At 41.8% G+C, this 25745-nt stretch overlaps 2 protein-coding genes across 2 annotated transcripts in view; one reads left to right on the top strand and one right to left on the bottom strand.

The window, feature by feature from the left end:
• Nucleotides 1-7748, top strand: part of LOC110521577 (acyl-CoA-binding domain-containing protein 6) — a 33626-nt gene extending 25878 nt beyond the window's left edge. The window contains exons 7-8 of the mRNA XM_021599216.3: nt 5493-5523; nt 7348-7748. Coding sequence (XP_021454891.1) covers nt 5493-5523; nt 7348-7502 — 186 coding nt within the window. The 3' untranslated portion in view covers nt 7503-7748. The remainder of the gene's footprint in view (nt 1-5492; nt 5524-7347) is intronic.
• Nucleotides 7749-10993: 3245 nt separating this feature from the next.
• Nucleotides 10994-24489, bottom strand: LOC110521576 (LIM/homeobox protein Lhx4-like). The gene is made up of 6 exons (XM_021599215.3): nt 23184-24489; nt 19297-19468; nt 16213-16415; nt 14688-14842; nt 14350-14521; nt 10994-13687 (listed from the first exon to the last, which is right to left on the bottom strand). The coding sequence occupies exons 1-6, from the start codon at nt 23260-23262 to the stop codon at nt 13299-13301; spliced, it is 1170 nt and encodes a 389-aa protein (XP_021454890.2). The 5' UTR covers nt 23263-24489; the 3' UTR covers nt 10994-13298.
• Nucleotides 24490-25745: the final 1256 nt, after the last annotated feature.

Raw genomic sequence — 25745 nt, 5'->3', positions numbered from 1 at the left:
TAGAGAGAGAGGGGGGGGGGGGGGGGAGAGATAGAGAGGTGCAGGAGGTAGAGAGGGGGGGAGGGAGAGAGAATGGGGGCGTCGGTTAGAGAGTAAGATGTAGCTGGAATAGAGAATGGTGTTAAAGGATAAAAATCCCACAATGGCTTTCAGCACACCTACCATATGCCATGGGCAGTTGCCGGATTGCTGTGGTATGAAAACAAGAAAGCTTTTAATGGCTGGCCATGGAGAGCACAAACCCAAGCCCTGCTTGTTGCCTCATGCTGCAGCAGGTTCTACAGATGGCAATGGATTTGAGAGAGCATTTTTCTCTACGGAATATGTCTGGCTCACGTAGACAAACCTACTTTGCTGTGGTGTACTGGAAAGACCTTGTCCTGTAACCGTTTCGTCCTCTATCTCTTTCTCTCTCACTTTTTTCCATGTTTCTTTCTCTGTTTTATGGTCCCTTTTACTCTCTTCATGTCTATCAATGTTATTTCTCTCTCTGTCTGTCTGCAGCCTCTTTCCTCCCATGCAACTGGGAAGGCAAATTCCACCACTCCCCTCCAAGGGTGTTGGCTTCTACAAACAAATAGAGAAACAGGGATGGATATATTGATAGACTCAGTCACAAACATACAGATGTAAGATTTAAATTTGACCTATATTGTCGCAGTAAAATAATCCTACAGCAACAGGATTTTAATGTTTAGTCCATAATGTTGCTTGATCGTTGGTTAGGCTATTAGCATGTCAACATGAGGCTATATGAAAAGTGGAATACTGTTATTATAACAGTGTGTTAGTGCAGGTTTTCAGTGAATTTATGTAAATCATGAAGCTCATCCGCATTTCCTGCGGCGCAGGGAAATTCTCAGCAACAAAATATTGATCAAATTAGGATCCTAAATCTGTAGCCTAGTGGTTAGAGCGTTGGACTAGTAACCGGAAGGTTGCAAGTTCATACCCCCGAGCTGACAAGGTACAAATCTGTCGTTCTGCCCTTGAACAGGCAGTTAACCCACTGTTCCTAGGCCGTCATTGAAAATAAGAATTTGTTCTTAACTGACTTGCCTAGTTAAATAAAGGTAAAATAAAATTTAAAAAAAAGGCAGCCGGACAAAAATATATAGTTTGAATCGCTTGTGCAGATAACGTTGCATACCACTCTCAATCTTAAAAAACCGCAAGGAAAACTTTGGTGACATTTAAAAAAAGAGCTATGCTGTGATGTGCTTCTGTAATGGGATGGAGAGCTACAAAGAAAAATGCTACCTCCAGCTAGGAAGTCTCCTCCTTTTTCCAAAAGCAAATGGGAGACAATCCAATTTCTCCTGATTCCATCAAGCCTCTCTTGGAGCATTAGTAAATGCTGAGAGGAGAGGCGAGAGGACCTCCCCCCCCCCCCCCTCTGGCTCCCAGACAGACAGGACCAGCCAGCTTCCACACTGCAGCACTTTAAAGAACCTAGTAAAGGGCAGGGCCCTCACCTCCACTAACATACATGGACCCTTTAGTCAGTCTCAGTAGTGCACCAACCTGCAGGGTCCTACTTCTGGATTCTGCTGCCACATAGGCTACATACAATATATGCCTTTTTTTAAGGGAAACCTCTTAATTTTACGATGTACAAACATGCTTTTAGTCTGTTTTAAGTTAATATATTTTGAATACAAACTTATGTTTACATGTTTGGTTTGGCGTTAGTTACTTCATGTGTTGCCCACTTATTTTATACACTTTTAATCTGTGTTAATTGTGTGTGTGTGTGTTGCGTCAAGTTAAGTACTGTATGAGGCAACTTTTGCATGTGTCCTCCCTGTCATACCCTGGGAGTGTCCCTGCACACACCGTGCTGTCCCAGCCGTCCGGCACTAACACCAGATTAGTTGGAGGGAGCAGATTAAGACCTAAACCCCTTACAGTTTAATTATTCCTGTATGTATTTGTGTGCATCAAGGTCCCACTCGCTGCCTCTGCGCTAAACATCTGCCACTCTGCCTCTATCGCGTAGGGCAATAGACCAACTATTGTGTGTGTGTGTGTGTGTGAGCGCGTCTGCCCACTGACATGCTTTTATTGTCCGGATTTGTACTTTTGTGTGTATTTGATATTTATACTTTGCACATCAAGTGGGATTAAACCTAACACTAACATTGTACTGAATACTCAACATTACCGTAGACGCAGACCACAGGAAAATACTGTGTCTCTCCCGATCCATTTATGGTTGAGGACATTTGCATCAGTATTCTATCCATCTTGGGGGAATTGAACTCTCTAATGGAATCAGCAGGCCCCTGAAGTGGTGCTGCTCAGGGCAAACAATAGGATCTCACTCTGGGATCGTTGGAGAGAGCCTTTATCAAGCAGCGTAGGTGATCTCCCTCCCCCTCATGCTCTGGGATGATTCGACAGTCTTTGTCTGACACTGGGTTGGTTCCACTAATGGTTGTCTTCACTGGTTAATAGGCTAGGGCCAAAGGCTAAGAAAAAGAGGATTTACTGATGTTCAAATCAAGTCCAGCTTTATTCATACAGCACATTTCCGACATGGAATGCAACAATGTGCTTCACAGAAGAAGAAAAAATAGGCTATTCCAGAGGCTGGGGGCATAATAACTAAAGGCGCCTCTCCATACCTCTTGGTCCTAGGCTTTTAGATAGTTAAAAGGCCAGTGCCAGAGGACCTGAGGGACATACTGGGTACATACAGTTGATTCGGAAAGTATTTAGACCCCTTGACTTTTTCCACATTTTGTTACGTTACAGCCTTATTCTGAAATGTATTCAATTTTTACAAATCCTCAGCAGTCTACACACAATATCCCACAATTATAAAACGAAAACATGTGTTTAGACATTTTTTCTAATTTTGTTAATAATACAAACGGACCTTATTTACATAAGGATTCAGACCCTTTGCTATGAGACTCGAAATTGAGCTCCGGTGCATCCTGTTTCCATTGATCGTCCTTGAGATGTTTCTACAACTTGATTGGAGTCCACCTGTGGTAAATTCAATTGATTGGACATGATTTGGAAGGGCACACACCTGTCTATATAAAGGTCCAGTTGACAGTGCATGTCAGAGCAAAAACCAAGCCGTGAAGTCGAAGGAATTGTCCTTAGAGCTCCGAGACAGAATTGTGTCGAGGCACAGATCTACCAAAAAAATGTCTCTCTCATTCATAAATGGAATAAGTTTGGAACCACCAAGACTCTCCCTAGAGCTGGCCGCCTGGCCAAACTGAGCACTCGGGGGAGAAGGGCCTTGGTCAGGGGGGTGACCAAGAACCCGATGGTCACTCTGACAGAGCTCCAGAGTTCCTCTGTGGAGATGGGAGAACCTTCCAGAAGGACAACCATCTCTGCAGCACTCCACCAATCAGGCCTTTATGGTAGAGTGGTCAGATGGAAGCCACTCCTTTTGAGTTTGCCAAAGGCACCTAAAGACTCTCAGACCATGAGAAACAAATCAAATCAAATCTAATTTATTTATATAGCCCTTCGTACATCAGCTGATATCTCAAAGTGCTGTACAGAAACCCAGCCTAAAACCCCAAACAGCAAGCAATGCAGGTGTAGAAGCACGGTGGCTAGGAAAAACTCCCTAGAAAGGCCAAAACCTAGGAAGAAACCTAGAGAGGAACCAGGCTATGTGGGGTGGCCAGTCCTCTTCTGGCTGTGCCGGGTGGAGATTGTAACAGAACATGGCCAAGATGTTCAAATGTTCAGAAATGACCAGCATGGTCAAATAATAATAATCACAGGCAGAACAGTTGAAACTGGAGCAGAAGCACGGCCACTATTATTCTACAATGTAGAACGTAGTGAAAATTAATAACCCTGGAATGAGTAGGTGTGATATTTCTTTTTTCCTGTTTTTGCTTTGTCGTTAGGGGGTATTGTGTGTAGATTGATGAGGGACAAAACACAAAAACACAACAAGGAAGCGTGCAGGTAAGATCATCACCTGCCCTAATATTTAAAAGATTCTGCTCTGGCAGACAGTTCAGGTCAATCATGATGAAAACCGCCCGTCACCTGAGCAGTTGATGAAGTGATTATTGGGATAAAAGTTTAGTACTTGGTCCCATATTTCTAGCATACAATGATTACATCAAGCTTGTGACTCTACAAACTTGTTTGATGCATTTGCTATTTGTGTTTCAGATTATTTTGTGCCCAATAGAAAGTATTGGTAAATAATGTATTGTGTCATTTTGGAGTCACTATTATTGTAAATGTAGGTTGACGTCTGTATTCTAACATGTAAGTCATTTAGCAGACGCTCTTATCCAAAGCGACTTGAGTCAATAAATGTACATACCCCTCCACAGAGGAACTCTGGAGCTCTGTCAGAGTGACCATCGGGTTCTTGGTCACCTCCCTGACCAAGGCCCTTCTCCCACTCATACTTTTTTTCTCTGTACTGGTCCCCCGTGGGAATCGAACCCACAACCCTGGTGTTGCAAGTTCCATGCTCTGCCAACTGAGCCACACGGGACCCTGTTTGTACAATGTCTGTTGCTGACAGCGCCTATTGTCTAAGTCAAATTCAGGGTATGTACATTTATTGGCGAGTAAAGGTGATTCTGATTCTAAAGAAGCAGCCAGTTGGCTTAGTGACTGGAGGTATTCTAGTTGTTTCCATCTGAACAGCGGCTAGCTGGTGACAACAATATTGCAGTTTGTCATCATTAGGGGGTGAAAAGGCACGCTGGAGACGAGTCCGCCTTGATGATGCGTATCATACACTGTCAAACTGACCTCTTCACTCCCGGCCTCATGCTGCCTGCACACACAGCCCACAGGATTTACACCCCCGCTGACCTCTATCCTAAATATTGTTTTTCTTCATATCAGCTCCGGTCACAGACCATAGACACCACTTCAATTTGTCCCAAACGGTGGCGGTGCTCAGGGCAGACTGCTCCTTTGTACCAAGATCATTGTGTGATGGGACGGCCTCCGTGGGTAATGCGTTTAGCACGTTCTCACCCCAGGTCAATGACGAGAGACGCCTAGGCTTTGTTCCCTCGCTCTGAGCCTTTTGAGCACTGAGGTCTGCCTGGCCTGTTGGTCACAGTGTGTTAACCTGTGGCAGAGGGCTCAGAGAGGGCTCAGCTAGGGCTTAGGGGTGGATAGTGGGCTGATGCCATTGGTTCCCCTGGTTCAGTCTGCTATAGAGTCTCAAGTTGAAAGGTTTAATTGTTCGCTCAGTTTGAGATCAGTATTTCATATTTTTACATAATCTTTATGGGGAAATCATTGGGTTTTTAATTTAGTCGAAAGGTAAAAAGCAGTTTTCTCAACTGCAAAGTTTGCGAGCCACAACTTTACAACTGACAAGGCTACGGTTCTTTCATTGTTCTATGAGCAATGGTTGTCTCTATGATTTAAGCTTGTTTTATATACCCTTTACTGTGTTATGGGTCTACAAGTTAGACCTGTTTGTCTGGAACTCTTCTCAGGTTTCTTAACATTTCTCTCTCTTTTCACAGGATGACGAGGGCCAGACAGCACTGCATTATGGTAATCTTCCGGATATCACAGATTTTCATTTGGAATTCTGGATGAATATGTGTCTCTAGGCTAAGTTTGTGTATGAGTGTTTGTATGTATGTACATGTCATGTAAATTGAATTTGTTTATGAGTGTGAACAGTTGTATGGGGATGGATGGGAAACCATGAACCATCTGCTCTCTTGGCCCTGTGTATGTCCCCCTCTGCTTCTCTTCTCCCTCTTTCTCATCCTCCTCTCTTCTCCCTCTTTTACTGCTGTTGCTATCTCAGGTGCCTTTCATCTGTCAGTGTCTCTTTCATCCCTCCTTCTTGCCATCTCTCTATGTCAGTGTTAGAGGGTGTGGGTGTGTGTTTGTGTGTGTGTTTGTCTGTATCTGTGCGTATGGAGGGGCTGTGTGTAATAATCACCAGGTCTCCCCAAGGAAATCAACAGTGCTCCTCGGACTCTCAAGACCCCCTCCCATGGGCGGTCCCCATGTCCTCTGAGCCCTTGGTGTGTGTATGTGGGGGGGGGGGGGGGACACCATCTGGCCCTGGGCTGAGTGGGCATTTGGCTGGGCTTGGCGGCTGCAGTGTAGGGACTGGTCACGTGGCTGGCATACAGTAGACCACTGCCACCAAACCAGGCAGGAACAGGAGGATGGGGCATAAAAAAATGACTAATAAACATAAGCGATGAACTCCAGGAGACAAATAGCAGAGAATGAAAATTCATTTCCACCTCTATTTACACTGGGCCACAGTGGCTGGCAAATGATTAATTGAGGGTTTACTGCACACTATAAATTGTTCTCCTTCTCAACGACTCCCGGGGGGGATGAGGGTTTTTACAGCCCAGGGCCCCCGTATGGCGCACGCAGCCCGGAAAATAAAATAAAATGTAGAAGGAGAAGAAAATTCTCGAACCTGACATAACCAAGCCTCTTATTTTCTCCCTGCTAAGAACGAGCGGCGCTTTAGCCACCTCTGGGCTGGAGGTTTAAAAGGGCCTGCTGTCAATCAGCCATTCCCGCTGACATCAGCCTATCACACAGGAGCAGGATAGCTCTCTTTTAAGGGGAGAGAGTGATTGAAAACACTCAGAGCGCAGTGGAATCCTGGTGCATCAGCGCTGTGACTCGCTAACTTGTTTAAGAAACTGCAAGCCCTCTCCTCATATCTTAGCCTAGCTTGCAAGTCCTTTTAGTGGGAAACCAATTGCAAATCGGCACAAAATCAGTGTTTAAGCCAACCACAAGTTCAGGGCAATGTCAATGGGCCTCCATATGAGCTTTTCATTGACTCCTGCACTCAGGTTAAAAACGTAAGGAATATTAACACCAATGAGCTGTGCTTAGAGGCTGTGTTCAGATGTAGCTGTGTGCATCATGTCTACAGTGACCTTGAAGCCTTTTGAAGGTGATTTGGGTAATGTTAGATATACAGATTTGTGTATATTCTTGTCATACCGCCCAAAATGATATATGGAAATAGCTGCTTTCATGGCATGTTAACTGTAGTCAAACCTGGATCCTTTTACCTCTGAAGTGCATCACAATTATATCTCTTTCCTCTCTCTCTCCCCCTTCTCTCTCCTCTCCCCCTTCTCTCTCCTCTCCCGCTTCTCTCTCCCCTCCCCCTTCTCTCTCCCCCTTCTCTCTCCTCTCCCCCTTTTCTCTCCTCTCCCCTTCTCTCTCCTCTCCCCCTTTTCTCTCCTCTCCCCCTTCTCTCTCCTCTCCTCTCTCCCTTTCTTCTCTCTCCTCTCCCCCTTCTCTCTCCTCTCCCCCTCTCATTCTCTCTTACCCTACTCTGTTACTCTGCTCCTTCCTCCCCTCCCCCTCTCTGTCCTGCAGCGTCTGCGTGTGAGTTTGCTGACATAGTGGAGCTGCTCCTACAGGCTGGGGCAGACCCTTCCATTAAGGACCAGGAGGGCTCTCTGCCCGAGGAGGTCACTGAATCCAGCTCCATCTCCTCACTGCTGCGCCAGTACACCGCCTCCAAGGGCTAGGCCCAGCTTCGCCATCCCCTCCTCTCCCTCTCCTCCCCTCCAGCCTGTGCCCACTCCAGACCTAGCACACAGCCCTCTCAGTAATGATGATGATGTTTTTTATTGTCACATACACCGGATAGGTGCAATGGTCATCCCACTCTGGCAGTTCAACCCGCTACCACTTCATCGTCTCTCATGTCAAATTCTAAGGAATCCATCCGTCATCATTGCTATTAATAAAAATAAAGAAATGTCATCCAAAAAGAGGTTCCTTCTGTTTCAGATATTGTGTGTTACCTTTGGTTGTCTTGTGTTTGCTGATAAAAATCTTTAAAATACAATTGGACAGCGTATGGACATTTTACCCTAGGAGTAAGTCAAACTTATTATATTATTCAGAATAATGTTTTAAGCATTTTTGTTGGCATCATTCTTGACAAGCAGAATGTAACTGTATATTTAAATGCATCCTAAAAATAAACATCTAATATGCAATGTTATATTCAGATGGAGCATGGAGAACTAAAAGTTCAACCTTATCCCATGATGACTAACAACTATATAACACACACATCGCCTGGCGAGGCCTCTTCGTTTAAGTGAACTGTTCACCTAGCACATTGTGTCTCCCTTGGCCCACCCCACATACCCACACCCTCTGTTATGTCACTTAAAATATATTTGGATGTTCTCCAAATAGCCAACACATGGGCTTCCTCCAAATCTGCTTTAGTTTTTTGTAATCCCTTCTGATCAGAGCAGTCTCTTTGGCACCCCTCCCTCCCACCAGATGAGAATACTAAATCTGGAATCTCAGCTCTTAACCACCGCTTGATAAAGAAGCTAATGCACATTTGAACAAACAATGGGGACAAGCTGTAATCCCTCTTTCTCTCAATCTCCCTGAACATGAGGCATTAAATAACAGTCACCGAAAAGAGTCCTGCTGTCTGTCAGTCAGTCACCATGGCCCCAGTATACAGAACAGAGACGGCCCAGCCCAGACAGCCTGCTCTCTTACGGTATCAATGAGAAGGAGAGCTATTATGACCCTCAGCTTGTTACAGTATGCATTCCCTACACAACCAGGAATAATGCTGTTGGTATATTTGAAAAAGCTGTTTCGCCCATGTACCAGTCATTTCCTGAATCTCGATTGGGTTGGGGTAGGAGTCGGTGATGTCATACTCCCCGGGCATGTCTGCACAACTGTGACACTAAGCCCATTATGTTTCCATTATGGGCTTCAATTTTCTCTGAGCTTTTCACTTTTGACAGTGCCTCCTCTCAAACCTTCTTTACTTAACGTTTATGCATTTTTACAAGTCGCCTCTCTAACACCATTAGTGACAGATGGCCAAGGTTTGTTACAGGGATGAGCTGGAGCACTTTCCTCTGCCTCTCTTACTCTCCCCAGTCTGGGGGCTAAAAGCAACGGCATGTTGTTGTACTGGCCAACTCTTAATGCAATCTGCTCGCTAGTCCCCAGAACAGTATTGCTTGGAATTCAACACTAAGTAAAATCCTGTCTCTGCTGTTGAAAAGCATCCCTCTAATATCTTCACGAGAACTCGATAAGTCTCTGTTGCAAAGCTGGGTGTTTAGTGCATGATAAACAAGTGTTGCCGTCTGCTGCTACTCGAGGCGATAGTGATCCAAGCTGCTCCATAGACAAGTGTCTATATGGTTCGTCTCACCAGAATGTTCTAATAAGCAACACCTCACCAGGCACTGAAGCCAATATCCTGTTAACGACCCTCCCTCGCTTTAATGAAATGTGAACTATCTCATTTCTGCTATGAGGACCCAGTGAAAATAACCTAATTTCACTTAAAACAGAAGAACAACCTTGAAGTTGTCATTGAAAAGCCTCTCTGTGACTCAAACCCATTTAAAGCTACACTGTCATGGCAGCCATTGCTCATCATTAAAATAAGCCATAATTTGAAGAAAATATCCTGTCTTGATGTCCAAGATGAAGTTCAGTCTGAACCAAATATCTATTTACATGTTAATAGAATTGTTGCCTTCAGGAAGTTTGTAATAGACGCCTCAGATCGATGATGATGGCATTTGTGCTTGTGTTTGTCATCTTTGCAAAAGCAACAGTGCAGGAATTTCCCAGATTTATTTGTATACTAGTGCTGTAAGTGCCGTGTAAATTATACGAACTGTCTTTGTTGCTGTTTATCTTTGTAAGGCAGCACTATTACAGGGTATCCATTAATGGTCATAGCTTGTCATCGGCTGAATAAAATCAGCTTGTTTTGTGGCGTTTTATGCAAACATGCTTGTTCTGCTGGACTGATCTTTTCTTCTTCTCACACAACAGGAGCTTAAACACAACCAAATCGATAATACTTACGTTTAGGACGGACCAGGTAAGACTCAGAAAAGGTCTGGATAACGGTTGTGTTGCCTATGATTGAGTTTTACATTTGTTTTAATTTTGCTATGAATATGTCTAGTCTAGGCCTGTTTCAGATGTCTATCCAACAACACTTCTTTAGCGCATGGGTTATAGTGATGCTGAATTGTCGTATTTGGTTCATTTACTATGTGTGGTTGTATACACTACTGTATTAACGCTGCTCTGCTATCTTGCCTGACCACAAATCATATTTATCCATGTTTCACAAGGCAGTTTACAATTAGTTAACAGTGCAGGGATTAAGGAAAGATTTGACTGTGCAAAACTGCAATCTGGTGCAGTCTTTAGTAGCAGAGGGATCAGTGTTCGCTGCAACTGAGCAGATGTGCTGCTTTGTCCTGTTTTTTCTCTCCTATGGGTGGGACGGGGGTTAGTGTATTGGTTTACGAATAAAGACACAGAAAACCATGGTTACTACAGTCTGTTTGATTGACTGACTGGATCTCCATAATTGAATGTGTAATATTTGTATCAGTTCATCCTTAAAGGGATAGTTCATTCAAAGTAAGATTATAGTGAAAATAATAGTCTCTACATTTTCAGTGAACACATAGCTACAATCCTATGGGATTACTATACTGAAGTGAGTGATATTTGGTAAATTGATGCTATTCTTATGCAGTGGTACATGGCCATTAGCTTCACAAGCCAGCCTGTTCTCGCAAGCTTGCATGAATGGTTTGCTACCACAGAATCTGTGTTAATCAGTCTGGTACAAGGCTGCATGGCCATAGCTAAGAAATAACAGATGAATCATAGATGGCAGTCACTCCTGGCCCATATGCTACTTCCAAGGTAAGAACAAGATTGACAAATGATGGAATTTGTGTAAACAATCCCTAGGGCATTGCTTTGCCTGTCTGACGCACCTTTCCCTGTGTGAAGGAAACACTAATCATGGTCCCTCCTCTTCTCTCCTGGCTCCTAAGTGGTGAGCCATAGCTACTGTACCGCCTTCCTCACTGCTGAGTTGTTGCTCGTCTTCTTCTTCCGTCAGAAGACATGTCTCCTCTAACTGTATCTGCTATTTGCTTTATAATGAGAAAGTTCATGTAAACATTAAAGAGAAATACAGCACTTTAATCCAAAGACAATTCAGCTTTATTTCCTCGTATAGTTTTTACTGTACACAGTTCATACCATCGCACAGAAGGCTTATATGAATAGATTCAGTGCTCTCTGTTTCATCTTTTTCAAAGACACATGGAAATAAATAGAGCTCGTGAAATAAGACTGTCAACACCTTTTGAAACTGTACAAAATGTACAACCATTAACAAGCAAAGTTCTGAGGCAACATAGATTGAACAAAAATGATATTGGTGTGTGTGTACATTTACATGTGTTGTTTTACTGTTTGTTGATTTGCATTCTGGTTGGCATAATGTATGCTCTTTTCAGCTGGTTCCACATTTGGCAATTGACACAAAAATAAATATAAACGAACAGACATTGAGATTTTTTTTTTACAGGAATTGTTCCGTCAGCATCTTATTTTGTTACCTCAGTTTATTTCATGGTATCTTAGATCATTTATTTTTTCTGAAAGAAGTGCCTCCTTGTACAGTTACTCTAGTGGCCTTTAGACACTACATGAAAGCCTTGAAACCAACACCATCAGACAAGACAGATTTTGTTTAAAAAAATAATAAACTAATCTCACCCAGTCCCCCATGTAAGATGCACGACACGACAGCATTATTCCGATACCATGACAATCAGGCCATCGGCTGCTTTACAGTGGCTCTAAGTATTACGTTTGATAATCGCTTTTGCTTGTGTTTACTTTGAGGAGTGATGCTACAGCTGTTGACAGAGAAGAGCAGCTTCTAAGCAGGATCAGTACTGGCTTTTCAGCATTAACAGTGAATGATCCTCAGTCAAGATTAGGTTGGTATGTGTTTTTTAGATACATAAATATACTGTATAAATGAAACATTTAGTAAAACCATTATTCTGTTCCTGTATCTGTCAAAATGAGATAGGAATCCCCATGTTGTCAGCTGCACCAGTAAAAGAGGATATCAAATGTGAATTCCCACATTCTTGTTGAATTGACTTTGCACTTCTCTCTACCCTACTGTCATTTGATGACAATGACTTCTAGGAGAGAGGCTATCCACTATTAGCAGAGAGCATATCCTGGGAGTATGGACAACGGAGAAATAAATACTGACAAAATCCATAGGACTAGAGATCATTCACAGACGAGAACAAGTCAAGCACCTACATTACAGAAGAGAATGGGTTTTTAGCAAGCAACTATCCCCTCTCAACTTCCCCATTTTGCACACAGAAGAATCTGTGGCTCCCGCATTGTACAGACAGCTGGACCAACATCGAGTAATTCCTAAAAACCCAGTGCTGTTAGTTTCAGAATTACATTAAAAAAAACTTAGCATGGGAATTGTGACACTGTTTGAAAAAAAGTATCTAATATGGAAACACTGCTGGGTTGTATTGTGCATTCATCGCTTTTCTGTTTGTTGCTGTCCATGTACAAAGAGAAGTGTAAAGTGCATTGCCAATGTAAAATGCTTTTCAACAGTGATCCTCCTCATTCAGAAGCATGCAGGAAGCTTCTTTTTTAGGGATTCCATTTAGATTGTGGCCCTAAAGCATGAAACTCACAGAGAATCTCCCTGTTGATAGGAGTGGGAGGTCGTTCCTTCTCTTGCTAGAACAAAAGCGGCACCTGCTGCGTGCTGACCCGGTAGTGAATAATCTACCGTTTCTACTTGTAGAATCGCAATGCTCGTCAATGGCCAATAACTTGACTTTGAGCCAATCAGAGTGCACGAAACACATGTGGGGGAGTCCCCCCCCCCCCCCCAAAAAAAGAAGAAATAAGTAATTTTCTCCGTACATCCACGGATGAGCCAGTCACACTTCATATGCAATGTAAGCTATGGGACGGTAGCTAGCTAAGTGCATAGACGCAATGCGCACAACACTAAATACTTCCTCTAAGCTAGCTAACCACTGTACATTGCTGATAGCTGTTTGGGCTTGCCTCAGGGTTTAATGACAAACACCATCCCAATGCACAAACTCATGCTGGAAATTTCAAATCCAGTTTTTCCAAAGAATGAAAAAAAATCCATCCATAAAAAAAGTAGAATACAGTGTAAGTTCAACATTCAGTAGTGTTTCGTCCTTCCGTTCTGTTCTGTGTGGCGCCACTGCTCTGCTCTGGTCAGTGGTCGGTCTCCATACTTCCTTTACTCTGTTGTGGTGGGAGGGTAGCTGACGTGTAGCATGTCTACCACTTCCACATCCATTATTGGACAACAAACTATATCAAGTTTCAGGGAAATAGAAATGTAAAAAGCCTGCTTCGTCTGTCTCTGTTCCCCAGTCAGTCTGCTGTGTTCATGGTGGAGCTCAGAACTGGGAGTGGTCCATCTCGTCCAGCCATGAGGCAGGGCTGGTGGGGAAGTCTGGGTAGCCCGTGCTGCTCCCTGTGGAGAGGTCAGAGGTGGGGCCTCCTGCCATGGCCCTGAGAGCCTGTCCCACGCCACCCTGCCCCCCCTGGATCATGATGCTGTCCATGGTGAAGCCCAGGTTGTTGAGCAGCGGGGTGTGGCCGGACAGCGAGGCGATGGACGACGGCGACTGGGGGAGGCCGTAGGGACTGCCCGGCCGAATGTCATGATAGGGTTGTCCAGCAGCGTCCAGAGAGAAGCCTCCGTTCAACAAGCCTCCGTTGGCCACGTCGCCCACACTCCCATACAGACCGTTGGTGTGGCCCAGGTCTGACAGGATCTGGTCGTCTGGTGGAAGAGAGGAAGGAGTAAGCAACTATCAATTAGACACACAGTGGTGTTTTAACACTTCTATGGAGTTGTCATCAACTATATCAACATTATACAGCTGTTATCTTTAAATAGAATTAAGTGCCTTTATGAAACCATTTCATTGAGGCAACATAATCTGGATTTCATCTAGGTAAATGGCATAGGTGTGTAGTACTTAATAGTGTTCCCCCAGCGCTTAGTAAGAGACGACAGAGTCATGATGTATCCTAAGCTCAAACAAAGGGGGTCTGTTCATGCAATACAAAATATTTGTCTCCGACAGTCCCTCCAGTGCTGTTTCAATAACAACAATGCCCCAGAGCACTTTCCCTCTAATTGACTAAAAGCTTCACCTACTTTATAGAGTTTCTGCTACGGTGTTTTCATTTCTCGTAAAAACAGCCTCCTTTTAAAAGTGGCTTGAGACTTTTATGAGTCCCCAAAACGGGCTCACAAACATCAAATAACCATAAAAACATGGGGATGTGTAAAATGTCATTTGCATGGCCAACGCTTCTCTTTTCATGTAGGCTCCCATGGAGATATGTGAAAAGGAAGACAAGAAGAGGAGGAGGAGTTGAGGAAGAGAGAGAGAGAGAGAGAAGAAAGAGGTTTGGGGTTGGGTTAGCCATACTGACCTCTGAAGCTGAGCTCACTGTCGCTTAGTCCCGCATCATCTGCTGAACTCTCCTTCTCCACTTTGTTGCCCCCTCGGTTACGTTTGACACTTTTGTAAAACTGACCCCAGCGGTGCCGCCCTGCGTCCTTCTTGAGACGCTTCTCTTTTGCACGACGATTCTGGAACCACACCTGCCATTGGGGGATGAGAGACATTTCTCAGTAAATACAGAAGAGAGGTTTTACTCTTCTAATTTGTGTTCATATCTACATATTATCACTAGGAGGTTTTCTTAAACTAGTCCAAACTAGAAAACTGCTCCGCTTGGTAATAGAGATCCTGTTGTGAGGCACACACCTGCACTACTCTCATGTCCAGCCCCGTCTCTGAGGAGAGCTGCTCGCGGACGTGGCGCGCTGGCTTGGGAGAGTTCTTGTAGGCGATTTTAAGGGTCTCCAGCTGTTTGGCTGTGATGGTGGTTCGTGGTCGCTTTGCACCTGCCTCTGAATCATCTGAGAAAGACATGCAAGGATTATAAAATACCCTTTAGATATTTAGCTATATTTGTGACTAACATTTTTTATTGTAATTAACCTGTGGGTTTTTGATTTTGTATATCGACTAGTAAATACAGGTGAAGAACTTGCTTGAATGGACTGAGGTGCCATGTATGGCAAGTTGATACCCTTCTGAAACTGTCCAACTCTAGCTGTAAGGGACGTAAATCTCCCAGGAGAATTCCAGAAGAAGGGAGTTATTGGTGGCCCACCGTAAAAGTGCATTGCATCACTTAAGATAAACAATCAGCAGGCCATGTAAATCTCCATAAATACACAGGCAGAGCTTTCAAAATCAGATCCATAAAAGGTCACAGAAACTGGAGATTTAATGCCCAGGCAGGACACTGAGAGACACCCACTGGGACCCCTCTTCACTATCCCCTTGCCTCTTGTGATCTCTCAATTCTTCAGTATTATTGTACATAAAGGAGTTAATGCAGGCTGGTCTCATAGACTTGACGTAACATAGTAAATGAAAATATGGGACACTCAAATTAGTATGATATGCTATGTTTGGTATGGTTATATAAGACAGAAGGTTACTTAATTAAGGCAAAAATGAAAGGAGGGTGATTGTTCGTTCAAGGTGAATGGGTAGGCGTATAACGCGAACGTCTAGCAACCCAAAGGATGCGTTTTCAAATCTTATCACAGACAACTTTGCAACTACTTACTACTTTTTAGCTAACGTTAGCCACCTAGCTAACGTTAGCCACCTAGCTAACGTTAGCCACCTAGCTAACATTAACATTAGCCACTTAGCTAATGTTAGCCACAACAAATTGGAATTCGTAACATATCAAAGGTATGGCAACTGCGTAACATATTATACAAATTTTAATACGCAACATATCATACAAATTGTATTTCGTAACATACCATACAAATTGTAATTCCTAACATACCATACAAACTGTAATTCCTAACATATCATTCGAAATGGATGATGAAAATCTACAAATGAATACATACCATACCAAAGATAACATATCATACTAATTTGAGTCTCATGGATTTTCGTTGATTATGTTACATCTACCCATGAATCCAGGTTGGTTAACTGCACCTTGCTGTCTACTGAACTAACTGTCTCCTAATTCCTGCACCTTTCTCCACAGCTCCCCTGCAGAAGCCAGCAGAGATTTAGAGAACCATGCCACACGGGTGAACCAGCTTGAGGCTGCTAGTCTCAAGTCTATTTGGTGAGAATGTTCTAAATATAACAGGTTACCAAGGAGACAAGACTGAATTATTCACACAAAATATTACTCACACAAAACAGTGGCCAAAGCAATAGGAGGATGACCCAGTCAGATACCTACCATTCTGTTTGGCCGTCTCGTAGTCCTCCTTGCACACCAGCCTGCCGTCTTCCATGAGGTAGAACTCATCCCCTGTGGCCAGCTGCCGGCTGCACATGACACAGGCGAAGCAGTGCAGGTGGTACACAAAGTCCTGGGCCTTCCGCACCACCTGGGTCGGCGGTATCCCCTGTTGGCATGATGCACACTTTGTTCCAAACCGCCTGCAAGTAAACACACACACATACACACCTGCCGTCAGATACTCAAACCCCATCCAGAACAGGTAGATCCAGCCCTAGTCAGCTCAGACAGAGGCGGATGATAACAAAGAAGGTCTATAACATAGTTATGACATAGCATGCATCGTTTTCGTCTCTATTTACACTAATAATAGTATTAATGGCTGTATAAGTTGTAGAGGGGGAAAGCATCAGTGGTGGAATGCATTTGTGTTGGTGGTAGGCTGGTCCTCAGCTTGACAAATGGCATGAATCAATGTAGTGGTATAGTGGGGGCTGAGAGATCCAATAGAGAGAGCTCTGAGTAAACACACTGAAGAGAACCAATAAAGCACCGACTCAGGAGGGGCTGTAAATCACACAGCCTACAGAGAAATAAACCCTTCCTTCAGACCAAGGTGAAGTTTCTTCATCACTGCTGGGAATCCAGCACTATACTCCAGTTCCAAGCCCCCGCCTCATCCCCATTCCCATCCTCATCCTCCCTCTCCTCTTCCTCTCTCCCGTCCCTCTAGTGCACAGCACCACTGCAGTTTTAACATTTAAAAAAATCCCCCCTATTGTCCCCAGGGCCACCTAATAAAGTTAGCCTCCACTCTCTGACTTGCACGCTTTTTAGGTCTCATTGAAGCTTCTGACATTAAAACCTCTCAAACATGATTTAGTAAAAGCCTGTACGGATCCTGTTTTGGATAAAAGTCAAACTTAATTTTCTTCTTTAATGCCTCAGAAATTCAATCGTAAAAAGATGGAAGCAAAAGGGGGAGAAAGAGGGAAGAGAAGAAATTCAAAGTTGCTGTTTTGTGTGTCCAGCTAGGGCTGGTAGAGCAGTAATCAATTGAATTTGTATAGAGTGTCTTTGGAGTTGAAAGTTTGAGTGTTATGTGTTCTGTCTTATCCAACATAAATATTCAACATGGCCAGAAAGGCAGGAGGATGTTGTAGGATGTTCAGCTTGATTAACCTCATTGTGTTGATCATGTCACTAAGTCTTGACACAAGCCTTTTCTCTAACATTATGAAAGTTAACTATGCAAAGAGGAAAGTCCTCACTGACCAGGGGCATAGGCACAGGTGTCCCTGGCTGGGCGCATGCCAAGCCCACCCAATCCGATTGTCAGTGTTTCAAACAGGACATTATTTGTCTTTTTTACCTAATCACAGTACTTGACTTGGGCAGGAGCTCACTGGAACTGAGTACTGGCACCTCAATTTTTCTTCTGCTCGAGTTCCTGCACCTCCTATAGAATATTAGCTCAAAAGAATTGAGGAGTTCCTGCACCTACATATAAATGGTACCTTCACCTAAAATGAGTACCGGCACCTATTTCAATCCAGGTCTAAACAGACATACGCCATCAGATGAAATTCATAGTAGCAGTACGGGGTGGGGAAACGAAAGGGATTTTTAGACAATAATAATAATACATTTTATTTGGCAGATGCCTTCAGGACACTCAAGGACATCTTACATAAAATCTAGTGCTATGCGTAAAATACATTTTATTTAGACCTATGTAATTAATTTGAATTATGCTTGATTATTTACCAGAAAAAAAATAATGAAAAACGAATAAAACAAATAATAATTCTAAATAATGGGTGGTTCTGGTACGTGTCATTTCGCACGGATACCATGTGAAGTAAACAGTAGCTATCGCTGTGTAGGCTACTCACCGCAGGCTGCTCACCGTTAGCTAGCTAGCTAAGACTCAAGTAAAATGGCCAAACAAAGCTAAAAAAAAATCAAGAGACCGTGTATATAAGAGGATGTTGAAGCATTTGCCAAGTTATTTGATATCAGTGTTTTCGACATGAAGGGCCTCCAGTCCCCCTCTATATCAGTCATTGATTGCATTGATCTAATCGAGCGCTGTTTTTATTCAACACTTTTAGAAATCCTGAAAAACGCTTCTCCACTTCGACTCGCACTCTCTCCCACCCTCCGATGAGACGTCACCATCAGTCCAGTGAAATAAAAAAAAACGAGTTATTTCAATTTATGCTCTGATGTACCTCATAAGTAATTGGCTACAACAACTGACCCAGTGCCAGTGTTATCAGGTAGCCTAGCTTGAGACACGAGTTTTGAACTATAAGGGACTACGTTATTTATAATAAGGGGTAGGACTACATTGAGAAAAACAGACCTCTCTTATTATATATGAAAATAGGCAAATGCACGAAGCAATAGTTATTTCCAGTCATTTTTAGGAATTGAATTGGAAGTAGAACTTTGCCCTGTGTTCCCCGCCCATGCACTATAGTTAGGCCCTATATGCTATTGATAATGTAATTGATATCACACAATATATTGTAGGAGCACTTGATCTCCCGTGCCCAGCAGATAATTGCACTCGGCTTGCATTTTGAATCATAAAGTGATCTCGACAAAGAAAAGGTTGGAGACCTCTATAAGCTATGGATGCCCATTGTGAATATTACTGTTATATCATGGCATTCTGTTCTAGTCTCATAGTCTGTTAATTATAGGCCTATGGTGTGTTATGTGTAGATCTATGTGAGTCGCATGTTAAATTCAAGAGTCATGGATTTGCGTAGGCCTACAAGACTATTTGGTTTGTAATGCCAAATCACGTAAGATGGTTTGTTTTGTGCGATCAATTAAATTTGGCTATAGGATAGGCTAATTTTGATAATTGTATGATGATTTGAGTGATTTCACAAGTTAAAGCCAGTGGAATCATGTTGCCATTTTTTAGCTCACTTGAATGTAGGCAATTAAATATAATGCTAGCTTTGCTTAAAAGTACATTACTTTTACATATAATTCCATTAAGCTTGCTATAATCAAATGTTCGAAATTCCCATTCAATACGTTTATAAATGAAGTTATACTCACTTGAAAAAGTCCTCTTTGCAGTACACATTTCCCGCCCGCGAGAAACACTTATCTGCCAGCAACACTTGACAATCGGCGCACTTGAGGCACTTGGAGTGCCAGTGGCGGTCCAGCACCTTCAGGATGAACTTGTCGAGGATGTGTTGACTACAGCCCGCACACTGGGGGATTTCTGGAGGGAGAGAGAGAGATAGCGTTAAGACAAGATAGCATGCGTTAAGACAATATCCTGGTCCTGGAATACTGTAAGGAGGCAGATGAGCAGAACATTGCCGAGGCCGGTTTACAAGATCAGAGCCGGGTAAAATTATGTTTTAAAAAATACAAAATAAAACAGTAATGCAATTCCTCATCATTATATTCGACCTCGACAAAAACATAGTCTGACAGAGTAAATTGTGTCACCATGGCATTCATTCGATTTGAGATTGAGATTGATCCCATTTCTTTACTCTGCTTTTTTAAATCAAGTGTCTGTGCCAGTGACACAATATTTAGCCTTGAAGTGGACTTGATTGGACCCCACTGATTCGATTTTTCTTATCTTAAACCGAGTAATAATGGCATGAATGAAGAAAACTAGGTTATAAGTAGGAGCACTAATAGTATTAAAAACCATACACCATTATCACCACAATACACCATTAATTATAACCATCAACATCACCAGAACAGCGTCACTATTGCTGTGATAAGATTAGGCTATGCAAAAAAAACTAATAATCAGATGTATTATTAGATTTATAAATATATATAGAGATAAATATTACAATGTGATATAACAATACATATTATTATTATACAGCCTTATTTTTTTCATTTGATATGAATATGAAACCTCGGGAAGTAATTTCCTTGCATTGGTAGCTTATGTTAACCATGTGAACAATGGCCAGGTGAAGAGGCATCTCATAAAAAAATAGTATTTTCAATATCTTAGAATAGTGGCAAGAACATAAGGAGATCGAAATTAGAACGGACCCCTCAAACTCATTCAAATTGATGCAATAGGGATAAGCAGCATTCTGTGCGCAAAATCATTATTCAGGTGATTTTTTTTCTGTGCTCGAGGAGTTTAATATTTTCACTGTATCTAAGGTCTGCAATTAGCCTATCCCAAACTAGTTGTTGTTTTAAATAAATTACACATGAAATCACACTGTCTAATCATTAATCTAATCACACCCATACCAAGCTGTTTAAACGTGCGCTTTAGAGGTCACGATAAGTAATACTACATGTGCTTCTTCATTCTGTACGTTGGGAGACATTTTGGAGGAGCACAATTTTCATATTTATTGTTTCTGGAAGGCTGCTCAATCAGCAACATTCATACATAAGCCGCATACACAACGAATAGAGGGATACGTTTTACATTGCACTTATAAAGGTGTAGGCCCAAGTAAATGAAAAGATGCTGCAAAGCTCAATATCTTGTATTTTTACTATTGTGATGTGGCATTATGCCTACAGTCATTTGCATAACAGGTATTTCCCAATCAACTTCACAATTAAATACGATAACCCATGGAGTACATGTATTTTCAATAAGTGTTAATACAAAACTGAATTAAAGATAGGTGTATTTTACATCCACAAAATATGAAATAATTCCTCTGATTTGTGGTGCTTTTGTTCATTAGATTTTGGCGGCAGTGGTGGTGCTGAAAGGATAGCTCAAGGGCCTCCAGCATGCAGCCAATCTTGGCAGTAGGCCTATTCACGCTCGATGTCTAATAGCCTCTACACTTCCCCTCTCTCTCTCTCTGCTTGACTTATAAATCACACGATTATACCACTTAAGATCTCTGGTGTGCCTCAAGAGGGGTCCTCAAATCTAAGAAAATGTGATCCTATGCGCTTCCTTTCCTCTTTTAGGCGGCTGTATTTCGATAGATGTTCATTTCTCACCAGTCTGATAGGGATACTAATTTTTTATTTTTTTAACAGGACTTAAAAAGTGTTTCATATCAACCAAGTCATGTGCTTATTAGCTACAGCATCGGAATGACTGTACTGTAACACCTTTATACGAAGCCTATAGTATTAGGGAACGAGCTCATAGCCTATGGAGCTCATAGGCCTATAGTTGATATGTTTTGTAGATTGCATGACCTACACTTCACAGCAAGCAGACTGTAAACTCTATTCAGGACGTAATCTTCTTCTTCTTGGGGCTTTGTGCCGAAAACCGTTTAAGAATAATTACCCTTATTCGTAAGAGCTTGCGAACAGCCATATTCATCATGATAATAATGTTTAGATACATAATACTAAAATATTTTTATTCGTAGAGTAATCCGGTATTAAATCCAGCATGTATGCACCAAGGGGGGTTGAGTGGCAAGATCTTTACCCAATCTTTTAATCTCCCTCGATTTACAAAATTAAAGAGCATACGCCGCCAATATACAGGCTATTTGTACAGGTTAAACAAATTATATTTCACAATTCTGCGTTATGGTTCACTTTGTGCATTATGCATTATGTTTCACTACCTTTATCAATAATGTATGGTAGCCTAAATGAAGGTCGTATTAACTAATACAAGAGACAGCTTTTGACAGTCTCTCTTTTAAAATAGTTAAATGGGTTAACTGTTGTGCACGCTATAAAAAAAAAACTGAATACAATTATGTACTAAATCGTAAGATATTAGTCTAGATTTTGAACAAAAATAATCATATATATATATATGTTTTGTTTATACTCTCCAGCGCTGAAAGAAGCAATGGCTCGTTTGGATCTGCGATATAAAGGAGTATTTCATTGTGGATTAAGAGCAACATTAGAGGTAAAACCATAATAGGTCCATCTGTACATTTCAGTGGCTCCCACATGAATAATTAGGTCAGGAATTTATCCCATCCCAGTTCTATCTTGATAGCATGATCAGATTATATAGGCCTGAAGATTAACATGACGACGATAAAGAGCAGATGCGAAGATACGCAATTCTTTGCTTTGATGCTGAGGTAGGCTAGTTATTGCACACACAATATAGTGAAATATTTAATGTTTTTCATGTTTTAATAGAAATGACGACAAAACCACCTGTTTTAGTAGGCTATAATATCATGTATGTGTCAAACAATAATAAGACAGACAAAATTGTACAATTGTGTAGCCTACAATAGTGCAAAAACACAGCTATAACAGAAACATTAAAGCATACATTAACATATATAGCCTGAATCATTCAGATATGACTCAGTAATAGCTGTCAGTCAAACCATCTGGGTAAAGAGAGTAGGTGATGACAACGTCTGATCTCTCATACGTGGCCAGACTCATTTGCAAATAAACAGCTGTCTAGCATGTCTCTGATTGTAAACCAGAGGCAACCCTCTCATACAGCTCGAGGGAATAGAATACAAAAAGCGCTGGAGGTAGAAAATATAAATATTCCTGTGCTAATAAGAAATGTAAAAAATATCTTAAAGTGTGTCTATGTCTTGATGAGTAAAGTATTATGCTCGTCAAAACATAGGCCCATGCACATGGGGCTTCTAAAATAGAGTAAAACCCGCACGTACAACGCTAGAGTTTATAAACAACACTGTGAGCAGCTTAAACAATACATACTTGTGATAAAGAATCTCCATCTATACAGCATTCCACAAAATTCCATATGAGGAACAGAAGATCAAAATGAGATGCAACTAATATCCTCACTTCAAATAATAATATAACACACATATGAGTCAGTGGAGTAAGAGCCACAATAGTATGAATACATATCACTGTTTTCATTAGCCTGTCTGTCCCTCAACCCTGTGTAATTAACCGCTGCATCTGTTCTACAGCAGTGCTCTGCAGCATTTCAGAGCTCACCTGCCAATGTCCTTATGATATAATCAATAGAAAAGGAAATGGAAAAGCCTTACGTTGCATTGGCACTCCGAGTATCTCCGGTAGACCCTTCACAGGACTCTCTGTTGGTAGAACAGCCGCACTTTGCATCATTGTGATCCAAAACCGGGAATAAACACACACATATACACGGTGGGCTGAAGCTCCCGTCTATTTAGTGAAAATGGTAGAATATATCAAATAGAAACTGGGTATGGACCCTTCTGTAGATCTAGCTGTCCCGTTAAAGTCCGGTTTGTTTTCTTATTCTGGAATATTGTCCTGTGCGTGCCGGATTTCGCTGTGCTCTTTTGGTGTGATCATACAGGCTGCTTGATTCATTCACACTGCAGGGGCAACCATGACGTCACCATAGCATGGGCACCGCCCGGGACCAATAGGATCCTCGGACAAGCCTCAAATGGGCGGAAGAATTCTGCTTGTGAGAACAGGTGAGAAGAAGGAAGAAGTAGTGACGAGACAGAATGCCACCAGAAAGGCGGGACCTTCTTTAGGATAGTATCAATAAATACAGGCTTGCTTTGCTCGTAGCATTGTCTCTCTGTCAGTATAACTGAAAGGGTAAAACGTTGGTCAATTGAAAATGACAGTATGCTTTGATAGACTTTGCTCTAGTCAGGAATGCCAAATCACTCTTCAGAGACGTGAAATGTGACATTGAACAACCGTTAGCCTATAGGCTAACTAGTCTGTACAGTCGAATCCATAGCCCACCTGCTCTGATATGAAAGAGATATGAAATTAATCCGTTTCCTCGTATTGTCAACGATTTCACAATTAGGCTATCTATAAATTGTCTGTGGGTTAATGCTTGTTTCTGCTCTAAACCTTCAGGCAAAGTAAGTCCTATTTCTTAGGGTTATACGAGTTATTGAATCTGGTTGCCGATAGCATACAAAAAAAGCATCGTTGGTGTGTAGGCTAAAACAGCATTTGAATTACATTTTGTTGATTGGACAAAATCACAATATTTGTGTCTGATCTCTATGAATAGGATGTAACCTGACTGTAATGAAGACCTGTTGTCAGAGAGCCTTGACAGGTATTCGAAGTCCAAGCACAATCCTTCTGACAGTGTTAATTTCAATTCCGCGTTTGAGAGACTGCTCTCGGATAAAATATTCCCTCCGGAGAGTTCGTAGTTCAAGCTAGATGAACTCAATCTTCGCTTCCAATTTTCTTCAAGCATAAAATGAAATGCACAGTTTGCTCGGTCTGCGTCCCACGCGTTCAGATAAACAATAGCATGCAGTCCTATTTCACTCAGGTTGAACGAAATTGTACAAGCAGCCGACCATCTGAATCTCGGAATATCTGAATACCAAATACCTAGCATGTAGGCAGGCTTATGTCTGCTATTACCCTAACCCGTACCACCATTACTAACAACAAGTGTTTACAATAATGATCATGAACATTGAACATTTCTAACATTAAAATAATATATTTAGCCTATTAATCATAATAGAATTAGGCAATTACAATAATAATAACAACAATAATATGAATATGAATAATAATAATAGCCTATAAAATCAACATCATTTTGATAATGAACACAATAACTGTAGAATATTTTGTCCCGATACAACAATTACATAAGATTATAACAGACATTTGGGGCATAAGGAAGATATGTTTTTTTCTGTTCACCTTGCGTCCACCATAGCCTGTGTCATTTCGAGTGAATCGGAATGACACTGACAAAACGTTATATCTAATTACAACTAAATTACTGCCATCGTTATCTCGTTACTTGGTGGATATTCACTTCAAATGGACTAAGATACCCCTCTCAAAAACATTCTTTAACCATTAACCACCTTTGGGGTTTATCTAAAAATCAACTAAAACATCCATCTTTATTGGATTTAAACACACTTACAATTTCTGGATATAAAGGGAGTCAATTCCAAAGGGTATTTTGTCGACCGCCAAGGAGGCTTAAACAGCTATTGTTGGTTAACTTAACACTATCCTGCCCTAAAGGTACACGAACAGTCACGTGTTTCTACATACCTGTCTCGGATATTTTCTCTGTTTCTCTGTTTTTGTAGAACTACAAACTCGTTTTTGCAGCTGTAAAAAAAAATACTAGCCTACTACCCACATGACTCAATCCAGTTGGCCTATCATTTGCAGACTGACAATATAGGCCTACTAGGTTATAGGTGAACCAATGTCTAAAAAATAGAATATATTCTGTTACATTTGCATAATGGTGATATGATATTTCAGATAAAGTTATAGGATATTTAACATTTAGCGGATGATTCCATTGTTTCACATTGTAATGCTGTATGGCCTACAAACCACATACGCCGTTGTGTGTTTAACGTTTGAAATGTAGTTTAGTCAAATGAAAACACTCATCAAATTGATTAATTAAATGGGAGCAGCAGGGATATTCTGGGAATAGGCTACACCACACACCAGCCCCACAAGCGCTAAACCCGTCTTTATGCCAGGTGTCCCAGTTATACCCACCCCCTTCACCCCTCCTCTCATTTAGGCCGGTGTGGCAAGGGAATCATCCCGTCGAACACTTTCATTTTCATTACACTTTTCCCCCCAAG

Source organism: Oncorhynchus mykiss, chromosome 4 (genome assembly GCF_057628025.1).
Source record: "Oncorhynchus mykiss isolate SJ-2025 chromosome 4, ASM5762802v1, whole genome shotgun sequence".
NCBI lineage: Eukaryota > Metazoa > Chordata > Actinopteri > Salmoniformes > Salmonidae > Oncorhynchus > Oncorhynchus mykiss.
This window is presented reverse-complemented; position numbering and strand designations above follow the sequence as displayed.

What these genes read in the sequence shown, in the direction of transcription:
- LOC110521576 (XM_021599215.3), bottom strand. Translation starts at nt 23,262, where the DNA reads ATGATGCAAAGTGCGGCTGTTCTACCAACAGAGAGTCCTGTGAAGGGT. An exon ending in ACTCGGAGTGCCAATGCAAC is followed by an intron (nt 19,469 to 23,183) that starts GTAAGGCTTTTC and finishes CTCTCCCTCCAG; the next exon opens with AAATCCCCCAGTGTGCGGGC. An exon ending in TGCAAAGAGGACTTTTTCAA is followed by an intron (nt 16,416 to 19,296) that starts GTGAGTATAACT and finishes GTTTACTTGCAG; the next exon opens with GCGGTTTGGAACAAAGTGTG.